We start from the raw sequence: 25,742 nt of genomic DNA, 5'->3' as shown, positions 1-25,742 counted from the left end.
TAAATATTTTGATTATTTTGGTTAGAAATAAATAAATAAATAATTAATTAAAGGTTGTGAGGACAATCATGGCTGTTTGAGAAGAGGAGAACATTATCTATACATTCCAACTATAATTATTTATGTTAATTAATTCTTCACCAACCCATTACCTTTTTGTCTTGGGTTTAGATATCATTTTCTTAATAATAATAATAATAATAATAATAAGAATAATAAATTATATTATTTTTATTTATTTAGGCGTGTATCACCATATTTATTTATTTATTTATTTATCGTCGGTGGAGGTACCTAGCTTTTATGATTGATTTATGCTCAAATGGATAGTTTGCGTATAAATTTGTGTTCAAAGGGTTTTTTTTATCTAAAATATTACTTGCAAAAATATTTTCTCATGTGTCAAAAAAATATCATAGTTAAGATAAACAATCATGGAGAGTAGATGGTTTGATGTTTTTTTATCGATTCAAATTTAAAAATGGTTTGATAACTATTTAATATTTAATATTTTTTATTTTTAAATATTAAGTTTATAAACACTGCTTTATACTTATAAATTAAGTAGGAATTCAAAAATATTATTTAAAAAATATAAAAAATATAATAGGAATTTTGAAAAGAAATAAGCATATGAGGAGACCAAAACAAAACAATGTTGGAAATTGGTGTGTGAATGATGGGTTTAAAGGAGAGACAAAGGTGTAAAGGGGTGAAGTTGGTGAAGTTGGCGAAGTTCCCTAAACCCTAAAATATTGGACCAAAAGTATTGCATTCAACATGGTGTGCCCCTCCTTTGTTTCCACTTTGCTTTGCCTCATTACTCACTTTTTGTTGTTCCAAACTCAATGCCTCCACACCACTTTCTTTTTCTTCATGCTTCGTTTCAAATTCAGATTCCTTTCTCCTTTTACTTTTAAAGCATTTAAAGACCAATTCTATGATGGAACCCTCACTTTTACGACTATGTAATGTTACTATTTGTCAATATCTAAACTTCTAAACAAGAAAAAATCAATCTCGACCATTTTGGACAAATTTGTATTATTTATTTATTAATTTTATAAGTCGACAACTACAAAACCTCCTTCCATCGATCCAATGTAACATCTCAAAATAAAGTCAACTCAAGGAAGCATTCGAAGTTGAAAGAATGGAACGGGTCTTCGTAGGTCAAGTCCTATCCTTTTATTTTAGTCATTCATTGACTCATCCCATCAATGTTAAGAAAAAAGATAGTAGAATTGGTCATTAAAACTTTTTGTTTTTGTTGGGAGGGAGTTTTTGATTGAAAATTCAAATCTTTGGACTTTTCAATTATATAACCACTAGGGACTACCCAAGTCTCTTCTTATAACCCAAAATCCTCCAAATCAACCAGTAGGATTGGGACCCAAATTCAAGAAACAGGGTTTAGTCACCAATAACATCAGAGAAGAGTATACTTTTGCTTTAAACCAACATATATATTATATATATATCATCGTATGAGATTATGACGTTGCTAGAGAAGCTCGGAGTTTGTGTCGTGGGTAGTAAAAACAACTTCCAAGAGCCTCCAAGAAACTCTTAAAGTAGTTCTTGAGCTATTTTATCTTTAACAAGCAGCTTAAAAATTAAAATGGTTCTCAAGCTATAGTTCAAAACAACTTCCAAGAAACCCTTCGTGCCAATAATAGATATCCACTAATATTTTGAAGAAACCACAACGGTTAAAGCAAACGAAGGAGGAGAAACTCCTGATGTTTATTGGTAAAAGTTAAAGAAAATCCTACAAACATATCCAACAACATTGCATGGATAAGTTACAAATCAGAATTCCTACAAATTTACAATTTTAATACTATATACTAATTTCAAACATTTGGATGTTTATCTATGATGTACAATATAAAGCTATACAAAAGCTCAAGAATCAAAATCTGACTCATGAAGGTGCTGCCCTTAGAACAAGCTAACTGTGCTAACTGTTGACATGGTGCAGAGAATAATATACCTTTTTTCTTGCACAAATCTTCATTTAACTTAGGTTGGAATTCCATGCTTCTGAAACCATTCGGGCATATGAAATCTTTCATACAGCACCGGCCTGACGTCGTTCTGCAGCGAGAGGTGCTTTAGAAGTGGAAGAATGACATCTAGGAGCTGTATATGGAGAACAAGCAACAGAAAAAAATTGGTCACAATTTGAAATATTGTCAAGATGCACTACTGTTGCTGGAAGATCCAGAATTTTCAAGATTTCCCACCTGTGAATCGTGTGGTTGCCCTGCAGAAAATGAAATGCAAGGAATTCCATTCAGAGGTTGCAATAAAAAACTGAAAGGATTGTTGTCAACGATGACTATTCTTCTTAGATCCTTTGATAGGCCGGAGAGATCCTTCACGTGATCTCCGTATTCCCTGTAGATTATATAGCGAACACAGATTTTTTACGAGGAGAAAACAATTAATGGTTTATACTTTTTTTAGAAGGTTTATCAGGTTTCATCCATCCAATATTTGAAATCCTTTCCAGAAATGAGTAGGTTTGCGTAACATTATCCAGAACAAAATTATGACACTTGAAACATTCAAACTGAAATATGGACTCAAGTAGAATCAAAGTGGGTTTGGGATTGATTTTGAAAGAAGTAAAATCACTTTTGCCCTGTTTTAAATTACACTAAAACGTGTTTTTAATCCTTCAAAATCAATTATGATGATATAAATATTATGTTTATAAGTGTAAAATCAAACCAAAATCATAGCCTGCAGCATCAATAAATAATGAACTTTGGGATAAAAAAACAAGTTAATAAGTTCTACTCAAACTCCTGAATGATTCAAACTTGTTTTTGGAAAGGGCCAGTTAGATTCCTTGAGATTCGATAACTCTAGTAGTATTATATCTTTATTGTCTAGAAGCTTAATGGCTGAAACTCTGCCGGACCCAAATAGAAATTAAAGTAGAACAAAATAGCAGAAACAGTACTTACGTGCTAATAGTTGAAGGCCTATACAGCCGAAGACTAAATAGATTTTCTTCATCTACCCTATCAACAAGAGGCCTTGCATACCCTGAGGCATATACATAAATGGAATCCTTCAGATTCGATGACTTTTTCCGTTCATGGGTAATAGAGGGTCATTATTTGATCATATGATGGATAGTAGAGTGTACAAACCTTCAAGACCAGCTGTGAAGAGTACAAGATTTGCGAATACACTTAGTTGGTTTAAGAAATCGTGCAGACCCGGACGCTCAAAGACAGTAACATAGTTGACCTTAGGCTTCCCTTCACAGTCCTTCAAATAGGAGAATAACCAGGAAAGATCGTTAAACTAAAACTCAGAAAAATGAAACAGTACAAGGCTCCTGAAAAGGAAAATACCTCGTCTGAAGAAAAGCACTCGAGTTCAAAAAACTTCAGTCCAGCTTCGATGGCCTGATTGCGAATAACAGCAGGCAAGGTAGATGTCTCGTATGAACATACGAGAGTTTCATCCAAGTCAAGAACTATCTGTAATTGTCCAATGTCAGATGTGGAATCTAGAAAGGAAGGCACAATGGGGACAAAAGAATAAGAGAAATTCCAGGAAACATGAATGATTCCCCCCCCACCCAATAGAGAAAAAAAGCACAATCCTTCGTGCGCCTTTATGGAAATGAATGTAAATTTTTTAACCATTTGAACTTCACACAGAATCTCCACAAACTTCTAACACAATAAGTTCTACAGAGCACTGGAAAACATTTTAAGACAAATCATTATTCACAACGTTCAGTTCTGAAATGAAAGAACATAGTTCCTTCAAATTGCGATAAGCATTCACAGAAAGTTCCAGGGCTAGATTCTTTCATCTAATAAATGAATCGTCAGCATGCAAGACAGCAGAACCATAGGCAATGAAGTTGAAGCTTTCCTGTCCCTATTTTAATCAAGAAACAGCACATCTCAATCTTCTCACACAGACAAAGGCCAGGCCTGGTTAAACACTACTCCAAATCTCAGAAAGATTAATCAAACTTATACATATATCGAAACCATTGAGATAAACTCATAGAAAAAGGAGAATGCAAGACCCAATGATCACAAAATTGCGCAAACCCAAGCAGCACAATCATACCACAGTCTCAAGAAAAATCTAACACAAATTGAAACCAAACACAAACACGTCGCAGAACACTCGATTTTCAGCAAACAATTTCGGGGGGAAAACCACAATCATAACGAGTAATCAAGAAGAAAAATAACAATACCGTCAGTTTCTCCATAAGCCCAACGGACTCCTTCTCGCCTTCAACGGAGTCGATATCAACGGTGGAGTCGGCCAGCAACTCCTGGTCAGGAAGTTCAACGACCGGCAAAGGCTTAAAAGACGGAGACGAAGAATCAGAAGAAAGAAGCCGAAGGTGTTCAAAAGCTCTGAGGATTCGAACGAAGATCTGAAAGAAGAGAGCCAACCAGTTCAACAACGTCTTCCACACCTGCAGAGCCGTGGGCCAATAGACCTCCGGCTGAGTCAACTCAGCCATAGGTTGTCGGAGCCGCCTCTCCAACGGCCAAAAGGCACCGATAGAGGTGTCCCCCTGCGATGTACAATAAAACCAGTCGGCTTCCGAGTATTCCTCTCTATGACGGTGTACAGAAAAATGGCTCCGGCAGCGGCGGCGGAGGAGGAAAGTGGAAGCACGGCGAGGAAGAGAGTTGGAGAGTTCTAAAAAGGAGGTAAAAGTGAGCGCGTGTTAAGAACAATGGAAAGTGAAAGAATGCGCCAATAAGGAAAGACAATTCTGGCGCTCTTTTAAAACCATGCCATTGCTAGTTATTGATGATAACAGAGATTTAATTCGGTACTTCCGATACCACTTGAAACCCATAAATTTAGTAATTATAAACTCATTTTGTTAATTATTTGTAATACTTTTGTTAGAGTTCTAAAGTTCACAATCTATCATTCCCACCAAACCTTCTCCGGGTTCTAAAAATAAAATAACAGCGGATTTAAATATATTTAATGGGCTCCTAAAATATCATGATTCATTGTGGGTGGAACCATATACTGTCTCACCGTGCTTAGCGAATAAGCTATGTTAGGTCATGTTATTATGAGACCAAATTGTATACATTAAAATTGAATTAACTTCATTTATAATGTGTATAAAATTAAAAAAATTGGTTAGGTTACAAAAATTTCATATATTAAAAAAAAATGTATGGAGGTTGGGAAAGATAAAGCATTATTAATAGCATGTCGGAGAAGGAAAATCTGCGTTAATTGGAGTTTAGAGAGTTAAAAGTAGATTGCCAATTATAAATAGCGTGGGATCAAGCCAAACCCGAAAGCCGTACAAAAGGTTCGCACAAAAGGTTCCAAGTTTATCGATGCTGGTCACTGGGCAGTGATCACTACGATCTCTTCGACTTCTGCAATTTACTCGATCAATTAAATGGCGTCAATCTCTTCCAGCCTTCGCACTGTCGAAGATATCTTCAAGGATTACAACGCTCGACGCACAGGCCTTGTGCGAGCCCTCACTTATGGTGATATTCATTCTCGATCGATCTTTCTCTTGCTTCTCACCATAAGCTTTTGATGGGCCCTTTTTTGTGAATGTGTTTGTCGAATTGGGTCATGATTTTGATCTCCCATTTGCTTCTTTTCTTACAGATGTTGATATGTTCTACTCGCTTTGCGATCCTGGTGAGTGTTCGGTTCTTTTGATCTTGATTTTGTTTTTTTGTTTTTTCCGGTTGACCGGAGAATCGAGGGGGAAACATAGTCTTGTTACGGGGAGGATCTTGTTTTGCTTTTGTAGAAATAGTTATTTGTCTTTTCATTTTGTTCTGCCATGCTTTTTTGACGAGCGTTTGATGGGGGCATTACTCAAAATTAGTGAGAAAAACTTGCGGTTTTGTGCGCCTTTTGACCTAATTTTGGGGTTTGTTCTTTATGGTGATTTTTTTTTTTTTTTTTTTTTTTTTTTTTTTTTTTTTTTTTTTTTTTTTTTTTTTTTTTTTTTTTTGTTCTTCGCTTTCAGAGAAGGAGAATCTGTGTTTGTATGGACATCCGGATGAGTCTTGGGAGGTGACTTTGCCTGCCGAGGAAGTTCCATCCGAGCTCCCTGAGCCCGCGTTGGGGATCAATTTTGCAAGAGATGGGATGAAGCGCAGAGACTGGCTTTCGCTGGTGGCTGTGCACAGCGATTGTTGGTTGCTTTCAGTGGCGTTCTATTTTGGTGCTCGACTCAACCGCAATGAGCGGTAAGTTATATAACTTCCAGAATATAGGAATATCTACTGGATCTTGAATTCACGATGAAGCATGTGGGATTGTTTGTGATCTCTTGTTTAAAAAAATTCTCTCTCACATCCTTCTGCACTGGTACAATGTGTATAGCACTCATGCATTCCAATTAAATGCACCTTCTTGGGTATGTTTGTTATCCTAATTTGTTTGATGACTAGGGCCCATCTACTTGGATTTGATCTCTTATTCTGTTGTGGTATACTGTCAGTTAGGAAAGTGGAGAAGATCATGTTCTTCTCGCCATTGTAATGAAAATCTCTTATATGGTTGCATTATGCGTATAGTTAAGAATTTGGCCACAGAATCACCTATGTTAACTGTTACAAACATGCAGTCTTTCCTTCCAATTTGCTTCACTTCTTCCTTTTCTTGCTTTTTCTCTGAGTGTGTATGCAGCTGTCTCTAACATTCATAAATCATAGCTGAAACTTTCTTTTGTAGGTCACGAAAAACTGCTATTTGAATGTGTATTTGGTAGGGTATTGGTTTTTTTGTTGACCTCATTATCACAAGCTGTAAAATGCTCTTCATAATAACAAGCTATAACATGCTCTTCAAAATAGATGTTTCTTCTAGTTTAATTTTTTAATAAGAAATAGTGGATCATTTTTTGCGGATGGTATGCTTTTTGGGCCCATGGCTTCACACTTGTAGCTTCCCTACCGAGTGTTCTATTTGCCTTGTGGCTAGTTATTTTTGGGTTCACGAAGGCTTCATACTTGTGGCTAGTTACTTTAGGGCTCATGAATACATACTTGTGGCTAGTTATTTTTGGGCTGGATGCATGCGTCTCTCATTGCCAACGACCTCAGTAAGAGGAGAAAGGGTGTTGCAACCAAGGTTAATCTTTAAATAGTTGACGTGGACCATGATGGATTGAGATGTCCTAGGTGCGATTCCTTTTGTGAAGAGCTTTGAACATTGTTGGAGAAAATGTATTGGGGAATGAATCATTAGTATAAATTATTTTATTGTCATCAACAACAAACCTAGAGACAAAATGCTTTTAGGGCCTTAAGACAGGCTGGCCCACTCTCCCCCCATCCCTAGTCACTCAGAATTTACTTACTAAGATTCTGGTTCAGAAAGAGAGTTTCTCGAGAGAGGTTGTCATTGGCTGACTTCACAGAAGTCTTCTCAGTTTTGTTATGGGTCCAAATCTTTTCTTCCTTGACTTCACAGAGAAGAGTAATTATAGAACAGGTTGAAGAGGTTTAGGGTATGCAAGGAATTAACTAAAATGGTGGAGTTATCCAACTGTCTTCCCAGAAATGAATCTTACTTCCATTATCCACATTTGAAGTTAATAGTCGAGGAGGGCTTCTTTGTCCTTGAGTATCCCCTCCACAACTATTAGCCTTCAACTATTTTTTTTTTCCCTGAAAACTGCCGGCTATTCGTTGGGACCAAGCCAAATAATAAGGATTACATTTCTCCCTAAGGCATATTTTTCTTGTGAAGTTTCCTTCCATTATCGAGAACCATTTCATAAGGAGTGCTCTTTTTCTATGCAAGAGCACCCCCACTCTGAGTCCTATCTCACTTCATTTAACCAGATGCCTACACAACTTATAGATACCTCCCTTCCAATGAACCCTCTAATCATCTTCTCCATGCTAGAGATAATCTTTTTGGGAGCTCTTGAGAGGTAGAAATAATATATAGGACAGTTGTTCAACAATAATTGACCCAGAATTTTGGGAACCAGGCATAAGAAGAGTTTATAAGATGCTTGCATCTTGGAAGAAAAGTTTTTTCTCAAAACGTGATAGACATACTCTCTTTCCATCAGTCTTGAGCAACATCTTGATCTATTTTATGCCTCTATTTAGAGTTCTTTGTGCGGTTAGCGAAGTCTTAGAGATTCTTATAAGGGATTTCTTTTGGTAGGGTATTGATGAGGTGAAAGTTCTCCTCTTGTGAGGTGGTGTATGCCGTTGGACCTTGGTGGGTCAGCAAGAAACTCATGGAAAGATATTTCTGTTGAGCATCTTGTACTTTCTCAATTTGTTTCTTTGGAAGGATAACTGGTGAGGGAAAGACCCTTTACCCTACCATTCCCTTTCTTCGTCCAAGAACTCTCTTCTTTGTTGGGGATTCACTTTCCTTTGTTCAATCAGTAAACTGCAGATGTTTTGGCTTTCTGATATTAGATTGGAGTCCTTGTTTGCCGAAGGCTTTTTCTGCACTTCCTTCTTTCACTGTTTGGTTAGTCTCTCTTTGTCAAGGGTTTCTAATTATTCTTAAGTGTGGAAGGTGAGAATTCTCAAGAATTCTTTGTCAAGGGTTTCTGATTATTCTTAAGTTTGGAAGGTGAGAATTCTCAAGAATTCTTTGTCGAGGGTTTCTAATTATTCTTAAGTGTGGAAGGTGAGAATTCTCAAGAAGGTTAAGTTCTTTGTGTTGTAGGTTATACATAAAACAATTTACACCTTGGATTATATTTTGGGTAAGGTGTCCAATTTGGGAGGTTGCTTTGTTGTGTTGTGTGCAAGAGAGCGGCCGAGCAACTCAATCATATTTTTTAGAGATGTGATTTCAAAGGAGCAATTTGGAGTTACGTCTTCATAGATTATCAAGGAGTTTCTTCTCCACCCCCTGGTGATAAAGGATCATGTTTCTGCTGTGTTGAGGATTGTGCTATTTTGTGGGTGTCTTTTGGGTGTGAGGAATAATTGAATCTTCGTAGAGTTGGAGACATTGCTAGGTTTTGTTTAATTCCTTGTTAGATTTCATGATACTCTTTGGGCTTTGATTACAAACTTATTTTGTAATTATTGTTCAAGTCTTATTTCTCTAGATTGGAGTTCCTTCTTATTATTAGGCTCCTTTTTGTGGGGTCTTTTTTTGTGTTCCCTTGTTTTCTTCTAGTTTTTCCAAATGAATGTTTGGTTTATCATTAAAAAAGGGCGGATCGTCTTTTCTAATTTGACTTGAAACCTGTCCTACAAAGGTTCCCAGAAGTTGCTGGAGAGTGCACCTTGTAGAAGCAAAGGTTTCCCAGTCCCATAAGCCCGTGAAGATGGGGTCTTCAAAACCTTGAAAACTATTTGGTTCCTCTTAAACCAAATCCTCCCTGAAGTCCTTCTTCTGGATTGATCCATACAACTAGGCTCGCCCCTTGAAAGGAGAACCATCCAGGTGCTGGAGCACCGCATCTTGTAGCCAAAAGTGAAAGACCAACATAAACTGAAAGTGAGCCCCATCCGTTCTAACCAACATCACATTTGTTACACTCATCACTCCCTTTGCACACTTCTTACATACACTAGTTGTTGGTAGTGGTCCTGGACTCTCGAGCCTCTTTCCTTGGAGAGTTTAAAACCTCTGCTCCAAAAAGTTTTTTGTTTCCTTCCATCTTCACCTCCTGAAAATGGCAATAATTCCCTTAACCAACAAAACATCTCTCGTCTTTAGCATCTAAAAACATAATGTTTGCAAGATGATTTCCTTAAATTTATATGGCCAAATGAAGCTTACTCTAAGCAGGCAACCTTCTTGTGAACTGGCACTATGAAAATAAATGGGGGGCTGATTCTAATTCCACCTTACAGAACACATGCCCGTTGGAAATGAAACTTTCTTCTTTGAAAGAGATTGCTTGTTTCCATCTCTTGTAGGACATTTACAATAATGAAATCATTTCTCAGTAGCTTTGATCTCCAAATCAACATAAGAGAACCAGACTTTCCACTAGATGTCTCTATCCATCAAACTTGGTACAAACTTCTGACACCGAAAATCCTTGTCTGATGTGAACCATGTAGTGAAATTTGAAGTCTTTGTGCCTTGATCATCGTGGTCACGTTGATGACCCTGACTTAATGTAGTCAAGGACTAGTGGGTAAGGCTAATGAAGAAGAAAATAAGAAAACATGAAGCATCATCATGTATAACATAATCATGATAATAGTATTTCATTGTTCCTTAATACTTCTTTTCGATATTAAAACTTTGCCTACGTGTCCATCAATGTCTTATTCACTAAACCTTGTGTCAAAGCTTCAAGAGACATAAATTTTGCTCTTACTATTGACTTTCTACCTAGTTGCCTGCCTATTCCTGGGCTCTCCCTGTATTTCCTACACCAACATATAATGCAAGGAAATGTCTGCCTGAAGTTTGTTTTTATTTAAATTATTCTTTTTCTGTTTTCGATGGATAATTGCTATTCTAAATTTTTTTATTACTGTTAATTACAGGAACTTTATTTGTTAAGTGGATATTAAGTGTAGCAATCGATAGGACCTTTCCTACAATGTACAGATTGGGTCTATCTTGATTAAGTTTAATTATCTCTCATTTTTTGGGTGGTCATATTAAGCTTCTGGTAAAAGTGAAGGGTGAAAGCTGTAGTTGACAGAAAAGGCTTTTGTTTGTCTGAGAGGACATATATTTTGTGATGTTTGTGGTCTGCAGTTTTGTGGTCATCAAATACGAAACATTTCATTATAGAAAAGGGGAGATGCCTCTCTTGTTAAATGAAATATAAAACAATCCAGGATGAGTGGACAATAATTATGTTTTTAGTATGTAATCATTTATTTTTCAAAAGATTTTCCTTATGAAATCGATAAATTCCAAGTCCTTTCTAAGGAGAAAAAAAAAAAAAGTTGTATCATGCCTAGACCTCCATTTGTGCTTCACTAACGGTTTAGAAAAAGATGTATAATTAGGGCATTCTCAGGGGAGACAAATAACACATTGTTTCTAATAGGCAAGGTGAATCTTAACAGTAAGAAGTGTGAATGTATAGGGCACGTTTATGATGAGAGTAGACATGTAAATAAGAAAGGGGAATAGGGAGTGTGTGTCCGTGAGCTTTTCAGCAAGTGCTGTTAGTAAGAGTTTGTGAGGCATGGGCCGACCATTTTGTAGTACCGTGAGGAGTTACAGAGGAGAAAAAGAGGAGTGAGAATGGCAAGGAAATAGTCGGCTGTTTTGGGGAGGAAGTGAACCTCTTGAAAATTTTGATAGTTTGTGATTTTGGTTTCTACTGTATTTGCTTTGATATTTCATGCAAGAATTCTATCAGTTTAAACTGTCGCTATGTGTACGAGAGAATGTTCATTTTTCTTTTAGCTCAAGCTCATGTAAGAGCATAGATTTTAGGCTAGTGTTCTAGCACATTTGTGGTTTGCCCTGTTAAAATTTTGTACTATAGTAGTTCAACAGCTTTATTCGAACTCACGCTCTGATTCATTGTGTTCTCTTTCATTGCGGTGATTGTTTCCATTTCATTGAAGTTTAACTATAAATAGTTCCAATCTTTGGTGCTCTTTATTTTTGTGGATAAAATATTTTATTTCATTGAACCAACTAAATATTTGTCTGTAAACGAGTGTAGAGCATTGCATATTTCCAGGCAATTTAACATAACCTTGATCTACGTGACTTTTTAGCAGAAGAGAGCCTGAACTTCATTGTTACTTTCTTTTGTCGTCCATGTGACCAGCACAGAACAATTTCTTTGATCTAATAGTATAAAAATTGTGGTCTCGTCTTTCCACAGGAAGCGGCTGTTTAGTATGATTAATGATCTACCCACTCTATTTGAAGTTGCGTCTGGAAGGAAAGCTGTTAAAGACAAACCCAGTATGGATAGTGGAAGTAAATCCAGAAACAGCACAAAGGTGAAGTGCTGCGATATTTATTTTATGCCTTTTCCTTTGACTGAGAAGTTTAGGATAGATAGCAACCAATTTTTCTCTTGCAGAGATCACTGGACGGGTCGATTAGAAACAGCAATCCAAAGCTACTGGATGAGAGTTATGGAGAGGAGGAGGACGAGCATGGTGATACTCTGTGTGGGAGCTGTGGAGGGAACTACAACGCAGATGAGTTTTGGATTGGATGTGACATATGCGAGAGGTGGTTCCATGGAAAATGTGTGAGGATAACACCAGCCAAGGCAGACAATATCAAGCAATACAAATGCCCCTCTTGCAGCACAAAGAGAGGAAGACAGTAGCGCGCCGAGACAGACACCATCATGTAAAGCACACATTTTGTGGGAGTTAACCTTTATGTCTTGGAAAAAACTGTTGGTAGGGGATTTACTTGTGATGAGGGTTTATAGGGTGGGTTATAAAGTTAACACTCTAACGGATACGTAAGCATGAGTTGAAGCTAGTTTTCTTTTCTTTCGTTCGTTTTTTTATTCATACATGTTCCTCCTCGTATAGTTTGGTGTTTGAAGATTGATTGATCTTTCCTTCGTTTTAATGATATGAATGAAATGATATGATCATTCATGTTAGACTTTTACTCGTGGGACTTCATCATAAAGGGTATTATCTTATCCTTATTAGTAGATAGAAAGCTAAGGCTACAAATTTTCATTCTAGATTTTCAGTGATCCTTTTAACAAATTCTAAATTTAGGATGTGGACATACATAATAGGCCAAACCCCAATTATTCACATGCTGAATAAGAATGTAGTCCTTGTTTATGAATATCTATTTTATTTCGAAACCGAAAGAAATTATACCTCGGTAAATTATCGGTTGAGGTTTTTTTTGTCAAATCACACCAACTGAAGCAAAGTTGGTGTAAAAACTTTAAAAATGTTATTGAATTCTCTCACATTGTGATTGAGGTATTATTTTAAGTGGACAACAAAAAGGCTTGATGAGGAAACATGGTTACTATTGAACCTTTTAGGGTTTGTCACCATTTGTTGAAACTCCAATTGTTGTCCTTTCAATTTGAATCAGTATTTTTCTTTTTTGTTGGCTTATATCAGTTTTGTGTGTATTATTGGGATACCTTTGGGTAGAACCCAAATGTGAAAAACATTACAAAAAGAAAGATGCTTTCTTGTTTGATATGTTAAAATTGACATGACATGCCATGCCATGCCATGCCTTCTCCTCTCCTCAAATGCTGAAATATGGTCCTTCCTCAGGGTTAACAACACTTAATGCCGTCGACAGATTTGAGTTTCACTCAATGAATAAGACATCAATTACTTGTTTCAAAGATTAATGATGGTTCGATCCTAAAATTAACTACAAAGAGACAACATTTAATTGTTGTTTGTGTTAAGGTATTGATATAAGATTTTTAAATTGAGTGGTGACGTCGGATACCCATCTAACTAAATAAGACATGTAATGTACCTTCACAAGGAGTGACCCATGGTTAGGTTGCCTTTTTAGTATTTTCATAGTCGAAAGCTAACACACATATCGTGACAAACAACTTGATAGATTAAAATTCATATATGTCCTTGAAATAGTAGATTAAAGTTGTCCAAAATTTTTTCTAACAAAACTTGCTTTAACCCATTACCTATTATGTTTAGTTTCCTTCTCTAATCAATATGAGATCGTGCAATTATTATTTATTAAATATTTAATTAAAAGACTAAAAAGGAGAAAAAAGAAAAGGTGCAGAAGCTTCATGAAAAAAGCAGAAAAAGACAGAAATGTACAGACGGGGCGTGGGGATTGAAAAGTACAAAGCAAAGGCAAGTGGGGATTGGAAGGGAAATTCCATTCAATTTAATCCAAACAAAACAAAACACACCACACATCGATTTCAACAAGTTTCTCCATACATTTTAAACGTGCTCTTTCTTTCTTTGTTTTTTTCCCATGATGTCTTGTGGCATTTGACCATATGTTTCCATTATCCTCGTCCTCATCTAATCTTTTCAATTATAAATTTCGAAATACGTTTCGATTAGCTTTTAAGATCTTCAAATTTGTTTCAAAAGACACGTTTTAAGAGCTTTTCAATTCGTTAGAATTCGTGACTAAAAGTAACGAGGCAACTCATGCTTAAAAATTGAAAACGTGCTTCACATCATTTAAAATATCATTTTCATCTATACGTTTTATTTTAAGTTAGTTTCTAAACATTAAAAAAATATCTAATAATTTTGTATATAATAGATATATGACCATTTTTGTTTTTTTTATTTATATTAGTGAATTGTTGAATATTAAAATTTTTAAAGCTAAAAATTTGAAAATAAATAGATATAAATTTTAAATAATGTGTATTTGAGAAAGATTGTGTATTTAATTTCAATTTATTGACTATTCATTTTCTTATTTATTTATATGAAAAAACATATTTTTATACATTTTCTCCATGAATGAAATTCCGTCACGAAATAAAGTGAAAATACACAAAAATGGACTCAAAATCATATATATGATTTTTTTTATTTATTGTGGTAATTATATATATAATTTATAATTTAAAAATTTTAAAGAGCAAATTAATTAATTTTATTATTAGTGTAGATTAAATATATTTGAATCGGGAAGAGTGAAAGAAAAATGCATGCTTGTTTATGGTTTTTAATGAAAACTTAATGTTGATGATATTTTATATTTGGAGGGTTAATTAGGTTAATTAATTAGGATTAGTATTTAAATGAAATTAGGAAAAGAAAAGATATCTTATTGTGAAGAGAAAACAAGAAGAGCACAAAAATGGGGTCTTTCAGGGAATGGAATTTCTTTACACGCAAAAACAAAAATCCCGACCAACAACAAATTCAACCAAAGGTTAAATTCTATAAATATTTTTTAACTTTTTTTTTTTTTTTTTTTAACAATTTATCATCTTAGTAGGTTACTGTGGTCCTAAGATATACAGTTCACTGTAAGAATTGTATAAACCAAATGAAGAAATGTGTCCAAAGAATGAAAGGTATGCTATTAATTTAATTTAATAACTAAAAAGTTCGAATTATATACGTAACGTAAAACGTGTCGGTTAGTGAAAGGTTTTGTTTTCCTCCCCAATGGAAGTGTGATCTCACAGTCCACCCTTAGCCATAGTATTCGATAACACTCATTTCTTACTCGAACTGATGTGGGACCCCAATTCACTCTTTTTTGGGATCAGCATCCTTGTTCGCACACCGTCTCTTGTTCACCTCCCTTCGAAACTCAGTCTTCTTACTCAAAAATTATTTGGTGTCTAATTCTGATATTAGCTTCTAAATTTTTTAAAACACGTCAGCTAGAAATAGATAGGTTAAACCTAATGCTTAATTCTCCACCTCCACCGATGATGTTTGAAGGGATTGAAAGCGCAGAAGTTGACGAGGAGAACCCTGAGCTGATAACAGTAAAGGGAGTTTTTGAAGTGCAAAAGCTTGTGGCCCACTTACGAAGAGGAGTCGATAAAATTGTCACCATTATCAAAGAAGAAAACGCCGCCGGAGGAGGCAGCGGTGGCGGGGAAGAAGGAATAGAAGCTGCCGCTGCTGGAGGAGGCAGCAAACAAAAAATAGAAATTACCGCTGCCGGAGGAGGCAAGGAACAAAAAGTAGAAATTGCCGCTGCCGGAGGTGGCAGGGAAGAAAAAATAGAAGTTGCCGCTGCCGGAGGAGGCAAGGAACAAAAAATAGAAGCTGTAGTCACCGGACGAGCCGATGAGATCGAAGAAGTGGAAACATATTTTGATGCTTTGTAATCTAATAATCATAAAAATGTTTTAATGGTTAATTTATTTATAATTTTCTTTCTTTAATCTTTATTTGTAATTTTATTTTTACCCCATTACAAAAAATATATATATATACATATATATAAATTAATTTTAACTGACATTTCTATTCTTTATTAAAAAAAAAAAATTAGAGTGAATCGTGTGACTAATTTAAAAAATGATAATGAATTTATAACTAAAAAATACATGTATATTAATATGAGACTTTTTGAAAAAGCTCAAAACAAAGCTAAAAAAGTTTAAATGTCGTAAAAGTCACAACTTTACGCATGATTTTATAAAATTGAAAATAAAAAAAAAAAAACAAATTAATTAATATTTTAAAGGCCCAACTTAAAACCCCTTTTTCTATTATGTGAAAATGCTCCATCACCTAAAATGTGGAAATAGTTTTATTTTAATTTATTTTATTATTAGTTGGGGATATTTAAATTATTATGTGGCACAAATAAGTCAATTTAAGCTAGTTAGTTGTATAGAGAGTTCAATGTATGTACGCAAACAAGATTTGGACAAAAAAAAAAAAAAAAAAAAAAGTTTAAATNATGGATAAATTTTTTTTTTTTTTTTTTTTTTTTTTGTTGCTTTTATAAATTTGGAAGTTCTAATTCAAATTTTCTACTTTTTATGTGTGAAATGAAAATTTCAAAGAAAAATTCAATATGATTTATCATCTTATTATATATATATATATATATTTATTTATTTATTTATAATATCAATTAAAAATATCGAGTCGATTTTGTTTAATTTTTATTAATAAAAAATAAATTTGAAGTATATTTTTAACCCACACATTAGACGTTTGAACTTGATTTAATGTATGAAAATAGAGAAACAAAATAGAAGATTTGAGTCAATTAATCACGTAGTCCATTGTATTTATCCACTTAAGATAGTTCAATAATTCAACAAATAAAACAGTTTTTTTTTTTAAATTTAAGTATCTTAATTAGTTATTGAATTCGACAAACTCAAAACTCAAATCACGATGATGTCTATTATATTATTTTTAATAAAGAAAATTTAAAAAAAAAAATAAGTATTGAGATATAATTTATTAATATCCATCAAAAAATGATTGTGGGGCAATGGTCTAATCTAACTTTATTTAATATCTATCTCAATAATGATATACTCCGAGCACATTTGTTTGGGCACTAAAACTGTAAGAGGCACTTTTCTGTTTTTGATTGGATTGGATTGAATTGAATGGTGGGATATTAGTTGTTCACATCCGTCGCATATTTCAAATATAATTTTTAATATATGGTCATTATTTTCTCAACAATTTCTTATCAAGATGCATACTCCACTTCAATCTCCACCATACAAAGTGTGTTCTTATCAATCATTTATGTGCCACTTTAAATCAATATATTCAAAACTATATAATAAATTGTGAAATCCTCATATAATGTGCCATAAATAGTAGAACACGGTTGTAGAGATTATATCATGAATATCAAAACTATTTTAAAAGTTAAAACAAAAATAAATTGAATCGATCAAAATAACTAGACTGATCTTACCACTCCAACTAGCGGATTTAAAGTTATTTCTTCTTACGACGATCATTTTTTAGTAGTGATGGTCACTGACATTACCTAATGGTTAAATGAAGCACAAGACATGTGAAATCTTAAATCGATTGGAGAGAGAAACGAGTGTCAGTGATGACACTGGACCCTCGAAGAGAGGTGGATTGTAAAAACTTTGAGGGAAAACCCGAACTGTTAACCGTGGACTTTTACCCTTACAAGACATGATAGTTGTGGATAAGAATCAATGATAAGAATATTTAGAACAATTTAAAAAAAAAATCCAAATAAATTTCGATTAATATTTCGCTAATATTTTAAATTTTATATGTTTTATAATTGGTGAGAGAAAAATAATTTTTAGCTATATTTGAAGATTGAATTGAATCATTTTTTTAAAATAATTTAGAATTAATATTACGCAAAATTTGTTGATATTTAAATTTTAGAGTTGAAATTAAAGTAAATGATTTTTTTTTCTTTATATTAAATATAAAATGGTACGAAATTTTAAACCGACTAAACTGACTCACGAGTCGTGATGGAACCTGAAAAACAGTATTTTATATTTGGGTCATTTTCCACAAAGGACAAAATTATTGCCTAATTATAATTTTAAGGGGAAAAAATATTATATATAATTAAAAAAACACCCAAAACGACATAAACCACGTGTTAAAATTATTTATTTTATTATATAGTTTTTGGATTTGACAATAACTAATATTATTTAAAATTTGAGCACCTTTCACAACATGATTATTACAAGAAAAGTCAACCTAAATGACTTATGCTTCTAATTCGGTTTGAGCTTATCCCAACCATTAGATGAGCTTTCTCCTCTTAACTGATCTTAATGTTTTGATATTTGAGTTTAAGTAATCTAATAATGTTTTTTTACCATTCCGCAGGTGAGATACGACTTTTAATACTATTCAATTTAGTTGGCTACTCTTTAGTATTCTCCATATAGTCTTGATAATGTGAAGAGCAACCTCATATCGGTCAACTATCTCGATATTATATGCTACAAGTTTTACACCCAGAGCACCACTCCGTTAACCTAGCAACATATCATAGCTTATACATCTAGAGCACCACTCAATATCATATGCCTCAATAACAAGGTTCAGAAACATAGATCATCGATGGTAATATAAATCACACAACTAAATAACTTAATATGTATTCTCCATCCAAAGATTCCCTATATACATAAAATAAAGTTTAGAATAAAAATAGACCAAATTTGAACGATCAAATAACTTTAATTTTATTAAACATACATTAATTAATTAGGTTAAACATTATGAACTAGAAGAACTAGAAAATGTACATTCACCTAGAAGGAGCAATTGGATTTTTTTTATTTTTTTTTTCAATGAATTTATAAGTAAACAAAATTGAAAGGAAAAGCATGGGGAATGGTGGGTTATCTCGGGGACTTTAATGACTCTACTTGGGATTTACCCTGAGGACCTCTCATCCTAATGAAAAGCCTGTATTCATCGAAAGTCATTGGGGAATAAAGTGCGGGTTTATCTTCAGTTATTAGCTCTTTTGCTGGCTCTATTGGAATGTCGCTCTTTGGATTGTAAAAGAAAGCCAATGAAACTCGTTCTTTGTTCGAATTTACAATCACTCTGTGCTCCACGCTTCTGTATATTGCATTGCTTAGAACCTGTTAAAAACAAAAAGACAAATGTCTTAATTTTCGTAGCTTTTTAGAGATTTGAATGTACGATCAGGTGGTGAATCACATACTATGTTAAATTAAAAAGTTGAGTCAGTAATTGTCGACAATTTGGGCTCCAACAAAGGGACCCTTTGATGAACCCAGCATACAAATTTGCTATCAGGTGGAGGTACTGCGTAAGGACGAAAAAGGAACAACTTTGGTCCTTCCCATTCGAAAAGATGACCCAAATTTTCTAGAAAATGAAAAGAATGGTCCAACAAAACAAAGACCCCTCCATGTGCAGCTGACAATAACCACACCTCAAACATTTTTCTTTTTCAGGCCATATATTACTATTTTTTACCCCAAAAAAAAAATAAAAATACCTTATTGGAATGTTTAATAATACCCCTAAATAAATTTTAGATATTAATAAAAATAGTTTTCTAACTTTTCAAAAATACATTTTTATTCTTTCATTGAATAGTAATATTAGTACTTTTAAACTTTTAGAAAAAAGTTTTAAAAGATTCCACTGTACCCTTCTATTAAAAAAATATTATTATTATTTTTATTATTATTATTATTTATAAATGCTTTTAAAATTTAATGTGATATTTCTAAATATTTTTAAAAAGTCAAATTTAATAAAGAAAATAGAATTTTAAAGATATTTTAAAAATAAACTAAAAAGTTGAGTATATTTTTATTAATTTATGGAATTTGTTAAAAAAAAATTGATTTCTAAAGAGTAAATGAATGGAAAAAACCTGAACTTGATCGCCCACATTGACTATAATAGCATGGGGAGCTGGTTTGACGGTGATCCATTTATGGGCGTTCCGAACTTGAAGTCCGGCGACTTGATCGTCGGGAAGTAGCAGCGTCAATCCGCCGGGGTCGGAGTGGGATGACAGCCCCAAGGTCAGCTCCGGCTGGGGGCATTTTGGGTAGTAATTAACTCTCAAACAAGCTCCTACGTCTTCTCCTCCAAACGCATTCCGTAAATACCCTTCTTGAAGCCCCAAATTTAGCGATAAAAGCTTCAACAATCTTCCCCCTAGCTTCACTACTTCTTCCCCATACTCCTCTATCAATTCTCTGCATTTAAAAAATTAAAAAATAAAAATAAAAATAAAAAACCATCAATCCCTTCCTAAATTTCAAATTAATTAAATGGGTCGGATTGGATTGAATTGATTACCTTAAGCAAGGCGGGGCGGCGGGCCACTTATTGTGGTCTTTGAGGTGAGGAGGAAGATAGTGAAGAAAAAAGTAGTCACTCCAATCAAGAATAGCTCCTCTTTGAACACCAAGGCGGCTGCCGTACCCTTCATAAGTCCTAGGATTATTGGCATAGCCCTGTTTAATCTCCACCGGCAGCTGGAAAAAATCATGCCACCCTTGCCGGATGTCGTCCAGAAGCTCCGCCCTGATGCCGTGGTTGGTGATTTGGAAGAACCCCCAATTGCGGCAGGCGTCCGAGACTTGCCTCAGAATGGTGTCTCGAAGTGCGTCGTCTTGGTCCAGACAGAAGCCGTGGACGTCGATGATTGGGATGTTGACGGCGTCAGAGGCGGCAGCGGAGGCAGTCGGGCGGTCCGTCGGAGGCTTGATGTAGCGGGTAGGGATGACGGGGCACCCACTTTCAGAGAGGGATTGGACACGCACTATGGGTTCGGGCCAGTCTTGGTCGAGGTTAGTCATCACGGCCAAGGAGGCTCTTGGAATTCCAAGGTTGATCTCTATTTATAAAAATTAATTTTATAAATTATAATCCTTCCCGTATAGCTTTTTAAGCCCAACCACGTACGGTGGATCACTATACATATATATATATATCTATACACACAAAAAAATACTTTTTAAAAAAATATATAAGAGAAGGGTAATCTGACTTTTTCTTTTTTATTATATTCTCCACGTTGCTAATTATATGTTATATATATATATATATATATATATATATATATATATATATATATATATATATATCCATTAATAAATGAATAAATAAAAGGGCAAGTGACTTTTTTTTTCATTTTATTAATATATTCTCTTGTTGTTCGATTCGCACTTTGTTAATTATTCTTATAAAATTTATTTATTGCAGTAGGATTCAATTGATTAAAATATATTAAATACTTTCTTTCATTCTTTAACGGATCAAATGGTGTCTTTTCCATACTTTTTTGTTTGAGTTGTGATATTCATGTAGAGATTAAACAAAAAAAAAAAAAAAAAACTTTGTAAGACTCTTTTTTTAATTTGTGTTAGCGGGTTTTCGATATTGTGTGAGATGAATCGAGTTTGAAGTATGTTTTTGGAGATAGTTTTTTTATTGATGGAACTCATACGAGCAACTCTGCACCATCGGTAAATGATGTGGTTCCGATAGAATTTGGACGACACAAGGAAAAAACAAAGAAAGAAAAAGACATAAATGTAGGCGACAAGTAGTGGAAAGTAGGAGAAAAAGGAAGTTAATGAAGGGTCATAAAAGTAAAAACGTAGGGAAGGCGAGGGATGAGGCTGATGTTTAGGTGGCGGTGAAATAAGTGGGAAATGAGTGGATTAAATTAAGAAACGTGAATATTATGGGGGCAATCTGTGGGCAAAAATGGAAAGTCAGTTTTTTCTTTTTTTCTTTTTTATTTTTTTATTCTAAATGGAGGGTACTTTGGGGATTTCACAATTGTGGGTGGTTAATGGGGCAACGGAAATTGACATGGCCGACACGCAGCCATCAAAATTTCATATTCTTTAAATATTGATAAATACGGATATCATTTTGGATCCATTCGGTCTTTTATTATTTAATATATATATATATTTGTCTTTCTTTTATAATTTATTCCATTAAAATTATAATTTTAAAATGTTTTTGGACTCTGCAATAATAATTGTTTATAAACAATATTATAAATAGCTGGACAAATACTTTATTATTTAAGTAATTTCAGACATTATTTTTTTAAAATATTTATTTGAAAAATCTGATCATGGTCCATATTTAAAATAAATAGAATTTTCGGAATATAAAATAAGTTTGGCATGTATTTCAATGTTTTAATTTTTAATTCTAAAAAAAATTATTTATTGATTGAGAGTTTTAACTTTTCACAAAATATACATAGATATATATATCATTTTAATTCTGTGTTTATTACTAAAGGAAAGAAGAAACAAAAATAGCTTTAATTTTTTTACTAAAAAAATTATTTGTTTCCCCCAAAAATTAAAACAAATAATGTGAGTATTTCCAAACAAACTTTAAAGCATTCATATAAGGCTATAGAAATAAAATGTAAAAATTGATGCATCATCATTATTATTTTGGGGGTTAAAATTATAAATTTTTTGTAATGAATTTATTTACCTATATTATTTAAGAATTATGTGGTAGGTTGACATTGAAAAGGTTTAGAGGCATTTATTGTGTATGAAATGTATTGGTTGAATTAAAATGACCCTATTAAATGCAATCTGAACTTTCAATCGCTACAAACCCATATTTATAATTTAATTTTGAAAATTCAATCGCTCGTTTTGGCCGGTTAGTATCATCATCAGTTTTACAGCTTTTAAAGTTACGCAACGAAATTAATACTCATCTATATATTATCATTTTTTGGCTCGAGCTTCTCTTTAAGGTTTTTGCGTTTTTCTTATGGCTTCCTCGTTACTGTTTAAAATGTGTTTGATATCTATCTATTTTTTTTTTGTTTGTTTTATAAATTTATAAAAAAAAATAATAATAATCAATTTTTTTAAAAAAGATAATTAAAGGGTTAGATATAAAATTAGATTTTATGTCAAATGGAATCTTAAATTTTCAATTTTGTATGTAGACGAATCTTAAATTTGTAAATTTAGGGATTAAATTTTAAAATTTCTGCATTAAATTTATAATTTTGAGAGTTCATAAATTAAATAAAAACAAATCTCAAATTTTAAATACAAAATTTGTAATTTAACGTTTTAGTTTTAAATTTCTTAAATTACTGATTCTAACCTAAATAAATAAAAATGTAATTTAACATTTTCTTTTTCAGAGAATAGAAGAGTTTTATTTAAAATATAATAAATATTATTAATGGGAAATAATTACATTGACTAATAAGAAATAGAATTTTAATACGTAAACTAAAAAAAGAGAGAAAATTAAAACATTTATAACTCGTGCCTTGGACGCTACCGTCCACACATTGCGTTGTTTGGTTTGATTTTTAATTTAAAATTTAAAAATTCCCACAAATATCCACACAGAATAAGTTTGTCATAGGAATAATAAAAAAATAAAAAAAAATAATAATAATTTGCAACTGGCGCAGTTAATTATTATTCCTTAAACAAATAAATGAATAAACATGAAATTATGAGTTTGCCCTTATAGACTTTAAAGAATAGATTTCTCCATTTTTTATTTATTCATATCTAATACATTTTTTTAAATTCATATATTTATTAAACGTAAATATCTATAAATGTCCAATAAATTAAAAATTTATTAATCAAATACCTATAAACCTATTTTTAAGACTTCTGTCTATTATTATTATTATGATTCTAGCTTAATTAATATGTGAAAACAAAAAATTTAAAGTATAATATCATTTAAAAAATTTTATGTATAAATTATGCATTTTTCTATATAACATTTCTTAGTTTTTGAAAAATAAAAAATAGATAATAATTACTAAAAGCATTTAAAAAGGAATATTAATTAGTCTAATCTTTGGCTTAAAGAGAATATGTTGATTAATAAAAGTTAATAAAGGAAGAGTTAAATGAGATTAATTAAATATTATTCATAATAGAATAAATTCTCACAGCTTTGATTGAATTGTAATTCTCTCAAAAAAGGAGAGAAATATATATTATAGAATAAAGAAACTTAAGCGTTAAAATATGGATGGATATTTTTATAATAATTTTTTTAAAAAATATTTAAAGTAATAACTAAGTTGTTTTTGCTTTCAAACTAAGTTTCAGAAGATATATATATATATATTTATATGTAGATTAGATTTATTATTTCATTTTTATAATTACTCATAAGACACCAAATAAATAAATATATATATACACAATTTTTTATGAGTATTACAACTTATCAAATAAATTAATCCTTGATTATAATATTATTTTTTTTCCAACTATCGTTTATTTGACAATGGTTGTCAGCTCCACGATAAACAATGTTTACTAAAAGGATTGAGGAGAAGAATTCTTAAAGTTTTTTCGATCAAAATAATAATAAGATGGGAGATTAGACCACAATTATTATATTGTTCATAGTTGTTCATTAAGTTATGTTCAAATTGATATAATTTTTTTTATATTATATTTATGAAAAAAGAATCCTTATAAAATCATCGAAAAGTATACTAAGATTATAATTAATCACATGTTAGATATGGAGTTAAAGATGGAAGGTTTGTTTGTAATAATTTTTAAATATTTTTAAAGGATTTATAATCTTGTTTTAAGAAACTAATCCACATATTTGTTTAAAATCAAAGTAATTTCAACTTTTTTTAAATAAAAAGTTGTTCTAAGAAATTTATTAACTAATTGATCGCAATTATATTTGAGTTCATTACCATTAAATAATTTTAATTGAGTCATTAATACATTTTTTTTATATTTTTATGGCGGTTGGGTTGATACCTACTCACCTTATCTAAGAATTACTTTTAAAAGTAATTGACAAAATAATTATAATAATAATAAAAATATTAAAATTTATAAAAATTACAGCTAAACAAATTTATTATTTAAAAAGTAAAGTATGAAAGTAATATTCAAATTTTTCGACAAACTCTAAAAAAGAATATATATATATATATATATATATATATATATATATATATATATATATATATTTGGTCCTAAATTAATTTAAATTAGTTTAATGCTATTTGCCTATTTGATTGGTTTATATAGGGAAAACAATAGACGACCTAAGCAATGACATTAAATTGACCTCATCTTTTGATTACTTATTTTGAATTAAAATTATCCAATTAAAAAAAAACAAAAAAAACCTATCTCTTTCAGCAAGCCCAATCACTGTATTTACAAAATATATTTTCTATGATTATTATTATTATTATTATTATTATTTTTTTTTTGAGATAAGTGATACCCATAAGGTAAAAAAATCCCAATATTTAAAATTATCCATTTTTTTTCAAAGATTTAAGGAGGACATGTTTTTTATATATATATAAAATAAAATAAAATAGGGACAATGAATTCAAACTTGGGCTCATAAAATATTCCAAGAAATGGGTTTATTTGGGCCCAAGTACTATAATTAATGGGCCTTAGGCTGAAGGCAGGAAAGGACGAAGAAAAGAAAAAAGGCCCAACATAGAAAGTAGACATGACCCAAATAAGTCTAGGCGTCACTAATTTTTGGCCCGGGCCAGTAATATCGAGGTACATGAAATGAACCAAAACCACATTTGAATAACTACAGTCTTTATGAACTTACAATTAAGAAAGGACGAAATTTTTTTGATAGTTATTATTTATACCAACAATATATATCCTTATATTAGGCGATCTTATGGAAAAATTCCAAAGAAGTCCGCTAAAAAAATATGTCTTACTCTAGTTTAGATAATCACGTGTTGAACCTAGAATTTAATTCCTAGTTCGAACTTGAGATATAAAACATCAAAGTAAAACCTCGAATGTTGGACCATCGTCATTATCTTATTCAAAGAAATCGTAGATAATACAA

The 25,742-nt window shown here is 32.3% G+C and overlaps 4 protein-coding genes across 4 annotated transcripts; 2 read left to right on the top strand and 2 right to left on the bottom strand.

Annotated features, from left to right (window-relative positions):
• Positions 1-1,712: 1,712 nt before the first annotated feature.
• On the bottom strand, positions 1,713-4,770 carry LOC111489062 (CTD nuclear envelope phosphatase 1 homolog). Its single transcript, XM_023137091.1, has 6 exons — positions 4,244-4,770; positions 3,375-3,503; positions 3,168-3,288; positions 2,979-3,060; positions 2,250-2,403; positions 1,713-2,145 (listed from the first exon to the last, which is right to left on the bottom strand). Exons 1-6 carry the CDS (start codon positions 4,517-4,519, stop codon positions 2,026-2,028), a joined length of 882 nt encoding a protein of 293 aa, XP_022992859.1. The 5' UTR covers positions 4,520-4,770; the 3' UTR covers positions 1,713-2,025.
• A 484-nt stretch (positions 4,771-5,254) lies between these two features.
• On the top strand, positions 5,255-12,534 carry LOC111484838 (PHD finger protein ALFIN-LIKE 2-like). The gene is made up of 5 exons (XM_023131454.1): positions 5,255-5,528; positions 5,656-5,688; positions 6,026-6,248; positions 11,807-11,927; positions 12,011-12,534. The coding sequence occupies exons 1-5, from the start codon at positions 5,435-5,437 to the stop codon at positions 12,263-12,265; spliced, it is 726 nt and encodes a 241-aa protein (XP_022987222.1). The 5' UTR covers positions 5,255-5,434; the 3' UTR covers positions 12,266-12,534.
• A 2,400-nt stretch (positions 12,535-14,934) lies between these two features.
• On the top strand, positions 14,935-15,733 carry LOC111486994. Its single transcript, XM_023134199.1, has 2 exons — positions 14,935-14,962; positions 15,339-15,733. Exons 1-2 carry the CDS (start codon positions 14,935-14,937, stop codon positions 15,731-15,733), a joined length of 423 nt encoding a protein of 140 aa, XP_022989967.1.
• Positions 15,734-18,655: 2,922 nt separating this feature from the next.
• Positions 18,656-20,776, bottom strand: LOC111484828 (probable 2-oxoglutarate-dependent dioxygenase At5g05600). Its single transcript, XM_023131442.1, has 3 exons — positions 20,193-20,776; positions 19,759-20,089; positions 18,656-18,991 (listed from the first exon to the last, which is right to left on the bottom strand). Exons 1-3 carry the CDS (start codon positions 20,693-20,695, stop codon positions 18,743-18,745), a joined length of 1,083 nt encoding a protein of 360 aa, XP_022987210.1. The 5' UTR covers positions 20,696-20,776; the 3' UTR covers positions 18,656-18,742.
• Between the last annotated feature and the right edge of the window lie 4,966 nt (positions 20,777-25,742).

Source organism: Cucurbita maxima, unplaced genomic scaffold (genome assembly GCF_002738345.1).
Source record: "Cucurbita maxima cultivar Rimu unplaced genomic scaffold, Cmax_1.0 Cma_Scf00001, whole genome shotgun sequence".
Lineage (NCBI taxonomy): Eukaryota > Viridiplantae > Streptophyta > Magnoliopsida > Cucurbitales > Cucurbitaceae > Cucurbita > Cucurbita maxima.
The sequence above is the reverse complement of the archived record's forward strand: the minus strand, read 5'-3'. Positions and strand labels throughout refer to the sequence as shown.